The sequence below is a fragment of the Biomphalaria glabrata genome, unplaced genomic scaffold (genome assembly GCF_947242115.1).
Source record: "Biomphalaria glabrata unplaced genomic scaffold, xgBioGlab47.1 scaffold_109, whole genome shotgun sequence".
Lineage (NCBI taxonomy): Eukaryota > Metazoa > Mollusca > Gastropoda > Planorbidae > Biomphalaria > Biomphalaria glabrata.
This window is the reverse complement of record NW_026602920.1, coordinates 1-15,188: the sequence shown is the minus strand read 5'-3', so window position 1 is coordinate 15,188 and position 15,188 is coordinate 1. Positions and strand designations below refer to the sequence as shown.

Here is a 15,188-nt window from a genome sequence, read left to right as displayed (position 1 = left end):
AAAGAGTGATGAACAATAGAGAGATGAACAATAGAGAGATGAACAAAAGAGTGATGAACAACAGATAGGTGAACAACAGATAGATGAACAATAGATAGATGAACAAAAGAGTGATGAACAATAGATAGATGAACAATAGAGAGATGAGCAACAGATAGATGAACAATAGAGAGACGAACAATAGATAGATGAACAATCGATAGGTGAACAATAGATAGATGAACAATAGATAGATGAACAATAGATAGATGAATAATAGATAGATGAACAAAAGATGTGTTGTTGTTTTTTTTTTGTTTTTGTTTTGAGTTTCCATCTCCTAGACTGGCTGCCGACCTATGCTATGGAGCCCAGTAGATCTACATATGTTATAACCACTCAAACCATTGTAACAGTAGATTATTTTAAATATAGCGATAGTTATTACATAGTGACTAAAGTCAGAGTATTCATTACCTTCAGAGAAGTATCTGAATTCCAATTCTGATTTGTTAACGCTAGACATACGACTGAATCCCAAATTTGATTTGTTAACGCTAGACATACGACGGAATCCCAACTCTGATTTGTTAACGCTAGACAGACGAATGAATCCCAACTCTGATTTACTAACGATTAACAAATAACTGAACCCCAACTCTGATTTGTTAACGAAAGACTAGCGACTGAATCCCAAAGCTGACTTGTTCAATGGTTAAGAATAGACTGTGTGAACGACCAAATAGCCGTGGAGCTAGTCGGGATACTAAAATCGAACCTACACAGTAGCAGATAAGCAGCTTCATTATACAGACAAGAAAGAAGGTGTGTGTGTGACTAATATATGTTGTGTAAAGAACAATTGCTGTGTTCAAAACCGCGTGATTACATTTAATTCATCTTGAGTCAAGTCTGGCTACCGATCGCCTTAGTTCTATTCAACTTTAATTGATTTCAACAATGTGCCCTTTGTAAGACTGAAGAATGAGCACAAAACAAAACAATGGCATAGAGAAGGATCAATTATTGGGAATTTCAATGAACAGTCTTGGAAGTGTTAAGGAGGGATTTAAAACATTGATTTTTTTCAGGCGCTTCTCCAGGTCCGTCATGTCATGAGTTTGTGGATGATTAAAAAATACAAACCAGAAGACTCTAACTCACACATATTGTCTAAAGACAGTTAAACATATCCAAATATATTTAATCGTTGAGCATAAGTAAATGCATAATACTTACTTACTTACTTACTTAGGTCCTCCCGCGCCGTTCGGCGCATTGGGTGGCAAGCTGTCTCCATAAAGATATGTCAATGGCAATGTCTGAAGCCTCCTCCCACCTGGTGTCCACTGTTCTGTTCATGTTCTCGCAACTCTTGGTGCGCGTAATTCATTTTGACGTAGAACATGTCCCGCAAACCTCATGCGACGCTCTGTCACAACCTCACTAAGTGTTCGACTCCCAGTTCGGCATAGGATTTCCTTGTTTGAGACCCGATCTGTGTAACTGACTCCCACAATCCGTCTCAGCCATCTCTGTTGAGCCACATTTAGTCTTTTCTTAATTTTGACAGATGACTTCCATGTCTCACATGCATATGTAGCAGCTGGAATGACGATTGTGTTGAGAAGATGTATTTTTGTCTCGATTCCAATGCAAAATAGATGCACCAAAATAACAGCACAAAAAATATACTGAAATATAATTGTACTGATAGTGTACGAAATTACCCTACTCGAAACTTCGTAAAATTATACACTGATTGATTTAATTCTTAATAATTCTCATCAAAAACATGTTTTTGACAGTTCACACTTAAATGCTAGTCCTAGTCGAGATTTTTATACCGAGCGAAAAAACTTTACATAGGTCTCATTTTCGTGTATCTGGTGCAGAAAAAACAAGATTACAAAGAGAGTTTGTGTTGTCACACAAACTCAGAGGCGGCCCCCGTGTGAGACGGATCCCTGGTCGACTGAGGATGGCATCGAGCAGGGTATGAAACCGAGACCGTAGAGATAATCAATCCTGCGCGCTAACCGCACGACCAGGCATTGCTCTTAATCTAATGACAAACTGGTTACAAACTAATAGCCTACTATTGATAATATACCTACACATTACGGAATGACAACTACCGGATATGTACAATATGTCAGAAGAGCGATTTTTAGATAATCTTTTGGTATTGAGCATTTTCATTTAGGCCTAAATGGAACTAGAATGAGGATGTAAATCTACCTAAATTAAACAACTAATTTAGCACTCTCAATATCTATATCTACTAGATCTAGATCTAAAATATATATTTGGGATAATATAGATGTAATTTAGATAAGATTTATATTTTAAAAAAACACTAGATAATCAATTAATAGACAAATTGCAATATGAAATATTAAAATAGTAGATTAGTTTTAGTATTTTATAACATTGCAATATTGACATATTGACAATCTAGACTTTAGAAATAAAAATCTACACTTTAAGCCTAGAAAATTAAAATTATAGATCTTGATCTAGTCTAAATCATGGCTGTCTGGTAGTGCGGTTTGCGCGCTGGACTGTCGTTTGGATTCATCGATGGTCCCAGGTTCAAACCCTGCCCTCTCCCATCCCCCGTCGTCCTACGGGAGGTTTGGACTACAACTCTGAAGGAACATCCGAAACATGTAAAACAACAAACATTCCAAACTAGACCAAGAAATTTTAAATCTAGATTCTATAATGATTTTTAATTAGAACTTAAAATATAGATCTAGTGTAAAAAATCTAGCTCTAGTGTAAAAACAATCTAGATCTAGTGTAAAAAATCTAGATTAGATCTAAATCTAGCTATTATGTCTTTTAAAAAGGCGAGTAACATTACGAGGTTTAATAAACATTACTATACCGAGTTGTTTTAGCATTTCATTTAAAGAATTTATTCCATATGACGTCAAAGGAAAAAAATCCACCACGTCACACGGCCTAGTTAGACTAAAAAATATCATCTATACAAGCAGCTTGTTGAGGGTTCATAGACATTGGTGCACCGAGTGATTTCTTTTAGTATTTCATTTAAAGAATTAACTCAATATGACGTCAAAGGAAAAAAAATTCCATTACGTCACACGTCCTAGTTAGACTAAAAAATGTCATCTTTACGAGCAGCTTCTCGAGGGATCATAGACATTGGTGCACCGAGTTTGTTCTTTTAGCATTTCATTTGATGGGCTAGTTAGACTTAATATATATATATAAACGGATTAAAGACGCTTTTATTTTGTTTTGTCTGTCAGTCTGTCTGTCCGTTATGTTAATAGCGAGAAAAAAAAAGACTAAAAGCTATTGAAAATCTGATTAAAATTTAATTTCCCTTCCGAAACATCGCATTAGTTTTAAGTTTCTATAATAGATTGTTCCGGATGTTTATATATTTATAGTGAGAGAAAATAAGAATTCCAGATTAATCAAATGCCGTTAATTAAATTTGTGGGATGGTCTGTTATGAAAATTACATGTACCATAGCCTTATGGAGGTTTTTTCAAACCATACTTTGGTGTTAGGAAGTTGTTTTCCTTAAAAATCGGAGCATAATATTAACAATAATTAGATTTTCTAACGTTTTAGCTAGAAAGTTAAATGTCAAACTATTTTTCATAAAAAATCCGGAACAACCAATTTTCGTAAATGAGAAAATTATTTGTTTTATTTATTACAAGAGGGATTTCAAACATTTATTAGCGTTATTAGTTTTTTCATATAAAATTCGGATCATTTTTGGCGACGATTTGTAAGAAAATTAAGGTAATGTAGCTCGATTTCTTTTTCGAAACAAAATCCGGAACATTATTTACCGATTAAACAACTTTTATTATATTTCGACAAGAAAATTAACTGTAAAATAAGTCTAAAAATTGATTTTAATAGTCGTTTCTAGTTACTTTCTTATTTTAAAATCCTGAATAACCTATTGTCGATATTTTTGAAAAAAAAATTATTTGACATAAAGTTGTTTTAAATTAAAAATTCGGAACAATTGATATTGATAAATAAACTATAGTGACGTTGTGTCAAAGAATATAAGTGTAATATTAGTCAATAATGCGATTTCAAACAATCATTTGACATAATTTATTTTTTATAAAACAATATCCGGAACAACTTTATAGTTAATGAAATATAAATCAGTATAGATATTTTAATTTAGCATTTATATTGCTATTTACATTAAAAACCGGAACAATATATTAAAGATCATGTGTTTCTTGCAACGTTTAAGCATGGAAATAAAATCTAATATAAGTTAGAAGAGCAAACAAATATTCATTGGCATTGATTTGTTTTTCACAAAACATCCGGAACAATCTATTATAGATACTTAAAACTATTGCAATATTTCTGAATGAAAAATTAAAGGTTAAATCAGATTTACAATAGCCTCTAGTGTTAATTGTTAATCCAATCGTGACGGACAGACCGACCAACAGACAAAACGCACAAAAATAATCTTCTTTTATTTGGATGGGGGCACTAATCAAAAAATAAATAAAATCTGATTTTTTTTTAAAGTTTAAGGAATTGGTTTAGCAAGTGATCATGTTGCGACGTTACGCTACTGCACGAAAGTCGCTGCATAAAAAGACCATTTTAAAAAATGTGCGTGATATTTACATACAAAATGCATTATTAGCCTTTATAAACAAACAAAAATGTTTTCTTTTAATTTTAGCAGCTAGTTGACCAGAAAAAACATCTTTAACTATTATTTATATTTGTTGTAAACATTTCTTGTACATTTTATCAATATATTTGACTTAGTGATACTGAAAATACACAAAAATTGACCATCTTTGTTAGCATATTGTAACATTGCCTCTCTTACATTTACCTAATTGTTTTAGAATTGGTGTATTTTTCTGAAAAAATCACTTGCATAATTAATTTTATAAATTAAACGGTTTGCTTTTAGAAAACCAAAAGTAGCCGTTGCACCTAAACTTTTCAAGCCGCATTTAATGATGAAATAATATTTTTCATATCTTCTAGTTTTCGAGATCTGAGTGTGACAGACGGACAGACAGACAGACGGACAGACGGACAGACGGACATTTTGCACAAACCTAATAGCGGCTTTTTCCCCTTACGGGGGCCGCTAAAAAAGATTAGACAAGCTCTGAATGTGATTACAAGTATACGATACTTCTGGTGCAAATTTTTGGCGCAGCATTTTCAAATATTCAAAGCTCTTTCCGTTGATAGCTCAAAATAATCTCAATGTGGAGGAAGCCTTACACTTTGACTGTAAGAGTCAACATTTAGACATTGTTTAGTTTATCGCGAAGATCTCTAATTAGACATTGTTTAGTTTATCGCGAAGATCTCTAATTAGACATTGTTTAGTTTATTGCGAAGATCTCCAATTAGACATTGTGGTAAGGAGGTAATTATATTCATATCAGAAAATAAGTTCGATACCTATATACCTAAGAACATTGATAATGTTGTTTTTTTAAATGAGAAAGAAACTTTTATAGTTTTTATAATCTATATCAGTGATGCCCAAAATACGGGCAGATCCAGCCTGCGACGTGGTTCCATCCGGCCAGCCAAACGTCGGTGTATAAATTTAAGTGATTGAAAAATGTATCTTTACCTACGTTAGGACTCTAATTTATTCTCTAATTGATTGCTGCCATGGACTTACACATTTGTGCGTTTACGAGAGGCGAATATAGAATCTACAAGCAAAAGTGAACGAATCTTTACCTGCTTGTGGAGCATTATAAGTAATTGACAGTGTTTGTTTCTTAAAGAAAGTTTGGCTGTTAAAAAAAATACTTAAACGGTATTCTTGATTTGAATAAAAGATTGTTAAACTACGGGTGCTAGATCCTAAGGTTTCTTTTATCTAAGAGTTTCAGGTTAATTGCATTTCGTTTCTGTATCTTTCGTTGGTGTGGCCCGCGACACGCGTGTTGAAAATTGAAATATCCCGTAGTATGAGTAAGGTTGGACATCGCTGTCCAATACTCATAACCGAGCCATTCTTGTACGTAAATATATTTATATATATACATATAAATTTTATTTCGAAAACGACTCTAACGATGTTTTTAAACATTCCAAGGTATATGTATATAAATTTAAAAAACAAATCTCTTGTCCACATTGCGAAAACTCGAGTTCGACCGTTACATTGGTTTAAACATGTTTCATTATCGTATAATTTATTTTGGCTTGACATCTTTTTATGAATAAAAAGGTTTCTATTGACGTCAAAGGAAAAAAAAACTTGACACCGTTTACTTCACCAGACCTACAGCGTGAAAGGGAAAAACAGTAATTAACGTCTATGGCTTCGAACAGTACACAACGACATATCTTTGCCAACATTTACGCGCCATCTTATTGCATCCTTTCTTAGCCTTCACCAAATTAAAAGCTTCACGGCTCTCAGCAATCAAAGTGTAAACAATGTATAAATCACGCAAAATACAATAACCATTAGTTTTTTTTCTTCCATAATAAATCAATTTACATAAGTGTTTCTAAGAGTGGTACATCTTTAATAAAGCCAAAATTATTTCCAAGAGCAAAAGAAAAATAAATGTAAAAAAACAACATATATTAGTAGATTTCGGAAGAGAAATTAAAACCTAATTTTTCTTCATCAAAAGTAAGTTTTTCCACTTTCAGACCTTGCGATCTATAAGGGGCAGATGATGGGTAAGGTCTTTTGTTTATCTGTTTAACGAAGATGTGATGTGGCCAGCACAACAATCAACCGCCTTTAGTTTTCCCCAACTGTTAGGAAACCTTTCAATCTGGGCTGACTCAGAGGCGTATCCCGAAATGAAAAATACCAATTTTCCGGTCCCAGCTGTGACCTAAATATTTTGCCACATTCATAACAGAAAAAAAAAAAGTTTTACGTTTAAATATATAGCTCTAGCCATCTTCAGTTTTGGAGATTTTCATGGTGTTTAAACTCTAAAAGTTCATCGCAGTAATCTTTTCTTTGTTTGCACGTTGAGATGTATGATCTTTAAACCATAAAATACAGTAAAGGAGAAAAACACAAAGATATGAAGAAATGTGACGGCGATGTAATGGACTTAAAGAGAAACGTAAAAAGTTTGAAAAGATGAAGTGTGGGAAATAAATAAACAAAATAATCAATGTTAAGGACGCCATATTGAAATATGAGTGTTGCCGAAAAAATAACAACACCCAACCGGATATGCCCTCGGGCATTAGTTTAAGGTTTACTGATCTAGTGGATTGCATTTAGCGAATGTTCCTTTGACATTAAAAAAAAAATTGCCACGAAAAAAAAAAGAAGAATGTGAAAATGGGTTTACCAGTTTAACCGACATGTTCATATAATCAAATATAAATGATATGAAAAAGAAGTTACCCGATTTATAAAAAATATGAATCCTTTAATGGAGATAAATGTATGGGAAAGGGGGCAATCAAGCATACCTTACGGTCTACGGTCTATGATCTAAGGAAAATGTATGCCAAGTTTGATCAATAATAATAATAATAATAATAATAATAATAGGTGGAAGGATGGGGGTCGTGGATTGCAGAACATCTTCAAATTGTGTAAGATGCAAGTTTAAAAAATACGATCAAAACTGCTCGCCTCCAGCAACAAATTAGTTTCCTTCCTACGGAAATACGACTCCGATGCAACCCCTCTGAACCTACACAATGCTGATGTCAATGTCGGTTTGGACGACGTAGGGCATGAGATTCGCCAATGGGAAGAAAAAACACTCCACGGAAAATTTCCGGCTTCATTACATGGGGACAACATCGACAAGGCTGCTTCCTTAACATGGCTCAAAGCAGGTCATCTCTACCCTGAAACAGAAGGCTTTGTTACAGCAATACAGGACAGAGTAATCAGGACAAAAAATTACGAGAAGCATATCCTGAAACTCAATGTTGTCGACAAATGCTGAAAATGTGGAAAGGTGGGCGAGTCGATTGAACACATTATGGCAGGATGTCCAGCCCTATCAGAATCAGCCTACCTAGGTCGCCATAACCAAGTTGCAAAGTTATTACACCAACACCTGGCTTTGACGTACAAATTGATCGGTAAGGACACTCCCCCTTATTATAAATACTCCCCGCAAGAGGTTCTCGAGTCTACTGAACATCTGCAGTACTGGGAAAGGCCTATTCTGACCGACAAAACGGTAGATTTCAATCTTCCGGATCTGCTGTTCATCGATAAAAAAGAAAAAACCGCTACCATTATCGATATCGCCGTACCACTGTCTCATAATTTTAAGAAAAACTGAGATAGAAAAACAAAGAAAATATGGGAACCTGGCCTTGGAGATTAAGCGTCTATGGAAATTGTCCAAAATAACAATATACCCCATTGTTATATCAAACGAGGGGATAATAACAACTGACCTCACAGACACCTTCAAGGCCCTTAACATTCCTAGGAACATCTTTGTTGCCTGTCAGAGGGCGGTACTGCTGCAGACCTGCCACATCACCAGAAAATTCCTCAGTGGAAACTGTTAAAGGGACTACGATGAATTTTGTTTCTCTTTAGCGAAACTCGACCCTAGCAGCGCCAGAGAATGACTACTCGTTCATTTCTGACATAATAATAATCTTTATTATCCGTAAGGAAATTTGTCTTACAATTTGTGCATTACACCAAACAAAAAACATTATAACTATAAGAAACCAAAGTGTACATTCACACCAGACTCACTCATAATTTACATGTGACAAAGTTTATACCAGATTGTTCTTATTTAATGATTTGATTGCCAGGGGAACAAAAGAGTGTTTGTGTCTGTTTGTCTTTGCTATCGGTGTCTTGTATCTCTTTTGTGATGGTAAAATCATAAAATCCTGACATAAAGGGTGATTCTTTATTTCGGGGATCTTGTTAGCTTTTTTATAGATGTTTGTTTCAAACGGTTTTAATTTCTATGCGGGACGTACATTCATACATACATTCATACATACAATACATACGTACATACATACATACATTACATACATACAATACATACGTACATACATATACATAAAAAAAAGTGAACCATAATCTTGAAATACAAAAACAAAAGCTAATAAAATACTCAGAAAGACACAAAGATAGAGGCACATTTCTCGTTCCATTGGCTATGATATTTATACATATACAAATGCTCCTTCTTCCCTAGTGCTATTAGAGCATGGAATGGGTTGCCTAAGCCAGCCAGGAAAACCAATGACTTGGCTGAATTAAGGTCATTTGTTACCAAGCATGACTGAATGCATGACTAAATGCATGACGTGTAGGACGTAATCATCTTCAAGAAATAACGTCTGTATTATATACGTTATGTGGTCGAGAGGCCAAGTGCGCTTGAACTTGGCTTGGCTACCTAGAAGGGGGCTCGAGGTTCGACATCCGACTCGGGCAGAGTTGTGTTTACTGAGCGCCTAAAGGCAGCACGGAGAACTAACTCCTAGATACCCCTCCCCCCCCACTGGTCCACAAATGAGATTGGACCAAAAGCGCTCTGAGCAGGCTATAAGCATGAAAGTAGCGCTATATAAAAGCTATAATAATAATACCATACTTTCTAGTTTGTATATTAGATTATTTGGAACCAAAATCGAAAGAGCTTTTCAATGTGATTATCTCTCTCTTTCATCTGTCCCTTGAAATTCGTCGTAGCAGTGCTGTTAATTAGATGTCAAAAGAGAGATTGATCCATTCTTTGACATTGTCCTGCCAGCTTATCTTTGAATGACACCTCATTCGTGCTCCCACCACTGTACCTTGAAGGATGACTTTTGATAGTGAGTCAGGTCTTTCAATATGACCAAATTGTCACCAAACCAGCCAAGCTTTGCTTATCAATCATTTCGATTTCTGTATTTGCCTCCATGTATGAAAAATGTTTCTCTTTCAGACCTTGTGGTCTATTTGGGCAGATGATGTAAGGGTCATCTGTTTCTGTGGCCTACGGTTAACGACGGTGTCATGTGGCCAGCACAACCACCATCCACCTTTACTTTTCCCTCAACTAATGTCAGGTACCCATTAGAACTGGGTGGACTCAGAGGCATCCAAAGATTCCTAAATTCAAAATCCCAGTCTTCACTAGGATTCGAACCCGGGGCCTCGGTTCGGAAACCAAGCGCTTTACCACTCAGCCACCGCACCTCCATGTATTAAAATCACACATGTACATGTGAAAATTTTGTGTAAAGATTGACTACTTATAATTCTTTACAACTATTGACTACTTGTGATTCTTTACAAATATTGATTGCTTGTGATTCTTCACAAATATTGACTACTTGTGATTCATTTAAAATAATGGGTACTTGTGATTCTTTACAAATATTGACTACTTGTGATTCATTTAAAATATTGGGTACTTGTGATTCTTTTAAAATATTAATTACTTGTGATTCTTTACAAATATTGACTAGTTGTGATTCTTTTAAAATATTGGGTACTTGTGATTCTTTACAAATATTGACTACTTGTGATACTTTACAACTATTGACTACTTGTGATTCTTTTAAAATATTGAGTACTTGTGATTCTTTACAAATATTTGCTATATTTTCGATTGTTAAATATGCATTCAATAATTTAACACATTTTGTTGCTTGATACATTTTTGTATCACCAATCCCAGTGCTTAAAAGTAAATCTAGGATCACCTATCAACGTCACACCCACTTTTGGCGCGCAAAGTCCTGTAATGAACACGTCATCTAGCCAGATCAGCTTGAGCCTCAACGCACACTGGTACAACAGCGCAGCAGTTGCAGCGGGAAATCCCAGCAATCCTCCTATGGCGAACCGCGGCAAGAGGGGGTGCGGATATTCCGTCATTGACAAGAAGTATTTGCTGTGCCTGTTGCGGATTGGCTCCCATCCTTCTTGGATCTCACCGAGCAAAAAATGTCGGAAGGTGCGACGTTTTTCTTCTAGCGCTGAGATGATGTCAGTGACATTGACCTTGACGTCATCATCCGTCCTGACGACAAAAGAAGTATTGGAACAGAAATGAGTGACCCAATGTAACATGGAGACAGTCTTCTGAAGGATATTTGCATAAGTGTCAGTAAAATCAATCTGAACGATGTCTCTATACGTAACGATCTCGTCTTCTATCAGGCGCTGAATTTTTTGTGAGCCGCCTGGGTGTCTTCCCAGAAAAAAGAAAAGCTTCGAACCATTCTCCGTCATGTTGACAAACTTCCCTCGCTCGCTCTGCCGGACTTTGTTTCGGTTGTCGAAATTGTTTGTTTTTGATGGGACAATAAACAAGACCCGATTCATATTTTCTGCGCATGCCGTGCTTGGATTGAACATGTATTTAATACTGTACTCGTTTAGGATTGGTTGAGATAGAAATGAGATGACCTCCTCCTGAGTATACATGTGTTCTTTTAATTTCTTGTTTTCTGCAATGAGTCTGTCGATCTCTGTCAATGTTTTATTTTCTAGAGATCTATTTTGAATCCTGACGTTGTTTTTGACCATGTTCACGCTGTTTTTGGAAAGTTCAATATATGATTCCTTAGTGCTGTTCTCACTGGTTCTGATAGGTATAGCGAGAGAGAACGTGCTTATTACAAGTGAAGATGCTAACCACATTACGACGGTTAGACCAGCCAGGAAAATCATCAATCTTTTCATACGTTTTATTGACGTAGGCACCGGCATTCTATTGAAGATTCTGAAAAAAAAAATTATACACATGGAACATAAGCATTAGCAACTCGGTAATCAAAACATTAAAGAAACAAATATTATCTTAACTATCTATAAACGCTAGTGTACTGACCGATTCACTCCCCTATCACGAGTTCTCCCACTTGATGTGGACGAGAAAGATACGAAAACTCAACAACTAAGCCATTTTGACGATCGAATCCGTATCGGTTAAATTTACGAAAAACTATCATTTATTCACGTGAGACTGAAAAGTTGTGTCATTGTGGTCAATGTAGTGAGTTAGATTTTGTTAAAAAATATTATTACAAAAATCGAGTACATTTATTTTATCACGTTAATTTTTTTTTGTCTATATTATAAATAAAGTTATATTTTGTATTTTCACAAGGAAGTTATTCAAGTTACTCTAAGCTTTATTAGTTAAGATATATTTCGATTACAACGGTTTAGTTGTCTACCAGCAGTTTGGTATTATCACACAGTAACCGACAATATCACCCATCTGCACTTTAGATCGCCAGATCTGACAAAGATACTAACTTACTAGTAGGTAGAGGCCAGAGATATAGGCTTGTCTTGTTGACTTAATCAGTAGTGAACAAAGATTTCTTCTAACAACCTGTTATCTTATTATAGTGACCAATTAGTTTTGTGCCGAGTGAAACTCACTATAGAACATACATGGTACATTACCAATTCAATATTTCATGCAGTCACGAATGCTAGTAGTAGAACTGATAGCCTCCCACAGTACAACACACATACACAATGTGATTTCTTTTAACATCCTTCTTTGTTTGAAATAATACAAAATCAATGTTATAGGCATTATAGCTAAAGAAAGACCTAGCGGCATAGGGCTTATAGTTTACTCATAGGTTAGCTAGGAGTATCATATAGCCAGCACAAGCTATTAACAGCTTTTTAAATTGTCTAACAAAGTTAGGTACACAATACACCTCGATTACAAAGATTATTTCACCTCACTCGGTCTGTCTGTCCGGCAAAAGGTTTGAATATGTTTTTTTCACACATTTCCGAAACTCGGATCAAGTTGAAACTTTACACAATTTCTCACTGAACCTGACACTGACAATGACCTACTTGTTAATCTTTACTCTTAATAAAAAATTAGGTCCCCAGTGCTACATTTATAAATAAACATTTTTATTTTATTTCCAAAGATGCATACCGTTTATAAAATGAAAATACTTTCATAATTCGAAGACTTTCTTCTCATAATGGTAAATTTATAAATCAAGCTTTTTTTTTTTTTTTTTTTTTGTTTGGTGTATCCGGTAATAGTTCATGCGCACATTTTAACACTTAAGAAATAAATGTATAAGATCAACTTTGTAAACAAAGAGAAGATTACTCTGAATAGCCTATTACTACTTACCCTATCTTGACCTAACTTTGACCCGACGGATACAACACAGAAGCAGTCCAGGTTAATAGCGAGAGAGAGAGAGAGTCACGCGCGGGATAACTTTGCAGACAATCAATCACGCTCAACTGTATCTCTTAGTCCCAATGACTAGCTATTCTGATCAAAATGTGAGGGTCTGGGTATAAACTGAACTTTGTCTTTTTTTTTTAAATTCTAAATATATGTAGAAGTAATTATCGAAACGTTAATTTAAAAGCGTATACATGAATACAGAAATGTTGGTGTGTTTTTTTCCCCCACTGAACGATTGATAATGTATTATTATTATAGCTTTTATATAGCACTACTTTCATGCTTATAGCATGCGCTTTGGGTCCAATCTCATTTATGGGCCAGTGGGGGTGGGGGGGTATCTAGGAGTTGGTTTTCCGTGCTGCCTTTAGGCGCTCACAACTCTGCCCAAGTCGGGTGTCGAACCTCGAGCTCCCTTCTAGGTAGCCAAGCCAAGCCAAGTTCAAGCGCACTTAGCCTCTCGACCACTCTTCTTACGCATTTCCTTCTTTTAATCTAGACCAGTGTTTCCCAAACTTTTGACCTATGTGTACCCCTTTTATAGTTTTTGTATTATAGAGTACACCTCGAACTCCCCCCCCCTCCCACTTTGATTTATTAACAGAACATAATTAATGGGTTTTGAAAAAATCAGCACAGTTAATGAGGTGCAAAGCGTACCCCCTCCAAAGTCTTTCCGTACCCCTGGGGGTACGCGTACCCCACTTTGGGAAACACTGATCTAGACCTAGATAATGTGTCTCAACATACCTTTCATCTGCCAAGCCATTGTCTCTTGATAGTCTAGTGTGGGCAATACATTGGTTGTCTCTCTTTACTGGTGTGTTGACACAGCTCTCTACAGTATTGCTGGTTCACGCCATTTCAAATGTAAGACTCTATAAATAGAGGAATATTGAAAAATATAGAAATAAAACTTTTTCATACCAGACTTTGAAATGTCGTTTTCTTTTTAAATAGTATAAATTTCGTACTGTTTAACTGTAGGTCTATTGTATCTGAAATGATTGGGTATACAAGTCAGTCACGAAAAAAAAAAGTAGATCATTTATTTAATATTTTATGAATATAATAAAAATAAATAATTCAATAAAAGATATTAAAACCAAACTCTCTACCTAATTTAAACACATAATTAGAATTACAAGTTTTCAGACGCGATTGTATAGACCGGCACTATTTGTGCAGTCTATATACAGGACGGCAAGGGACGATAGTGGATAAGGCTTGAACTCACGACCATCATGATAACCGCTCGAAGTGCATTCCACACGATACTAACTAAAGTCAAATTGCACAGTTATAAAAAAGAAAACTGCTCTAACCCAGACCAAATGACCTCAAATTAGTTTTTAAATTTCCCAATACCCATATTTTTACCTGTAGAGGTGAAGTATTTCTCCTGACGTTAATGAATTACTTCCCCTTTGAAAACAACTGGTTTCAAGTAAAAGTAACCAAGGGTCATCATAACCTACTAGGACGTCAAAAGTGAAATATTTCTACTATTAGCATGAATCACCTTATGGGCTCAAAATGCTAATAACATATTAAAAACTCAAACATTTTGTTCAATGCAATAGTATCAGTTATTTTGAATCAATAACGCAATTAATTTGCAAGAGATCTAGAATACCATAAATCTGTGTGGAAATATTTTTTAACAATCGTTTTGTTCGGTAATTTCATGCTTAAATCGCCCTCAATGTGCTGTGATCCAGTAACTTGTGTGGATCTGTTTGGGTGGGGGTGTATCTGAGAAAAGGTTTCCCTGATGTTCTTTTGTAAAGCAATATTAAAAAAAAAATATTTGGAAAAAATAATTATAAAAAATTTTAACATAAAAATATTGGGCTTAAATTCGAAATCGATAGCTCAGGCCTCGTCATGCTCGCACACTAACCATTGAGCCAAGCAACTGCTGTTGAAAATAGAATATTGTGTAGTTATCTATTGTTAGTTTCAAATGTTTCAGCGACAGCCTAATTCCCTAGCCAAGGCTTAGCCTCTTTCCTTCAAAAGTACTG

The 15,188-nt window shown here is 35.3% G+C and overlaps 1 protein-coding gene across 4 annotated transcripts; it reads right to left on the bottom strand.

The window, feature by feature from the left end:
• Positions 1 to 3,935: 3,935 nt before the first annotated feature.
• LOC129924109 (beta-1,3-galactosyltransferase 5-like) lies at positions 3,936 to 14,040 on the bottom strand. 4 transcript variants are annotated; one of them, XM_056017919.1, is made up of 2 exons: positions 13,912 to 14,040; positions 3,936 to 11,700 (listed from the first exon to the last, which is right to left on the bottom strand). In XM_056017919.1, exon 2 carries the CDS (start codon positions 11,685 to 11,687, stop codon positions 10,638 to 10,640), a length of 1,050 nt encoding a protein of 349 aa, XP_055873894.1. In that variant the 5' UTR covers positions 11,688 to 11,700; positions 13,912 to 14,040; the 3' UTR covers positions 3,936 to 10,637. The 4 variants fall into 4 exon arrangements, with proteins under 4 accessions (XP_055873894.1, XP_055873892.1, XP_055873891.1 ...); XM_056017917.1 differs by lacking the exon at positions 13,912 to 14,040 and adding an exon at positions 13,099 to 13,206; XM_056017916.1 differs by lacking the exon at positions 13,912 to 14,040 and adding an exon at positions 12,892 to 12,980.
• Between the last annotated feature and the right edge of the window lie 1,148 nt (positions 14,041 to 15,188).

Excerpts from the sequence above, each read along its gene's own strand:
- LOC129924109 (XM_056017916.1), bottom strand. The coding sequence starts at position 12,917 with ATGAAAGTATTTTCATTTTATAAACG. Across the intron at positions 11,701-12,891 it reads GTATTTTCATTTTATAAACG|AATCTTCAATAGAATGCCGG; the intron begins GTATGCATCTTT and ends TTTTTTTTTCAG.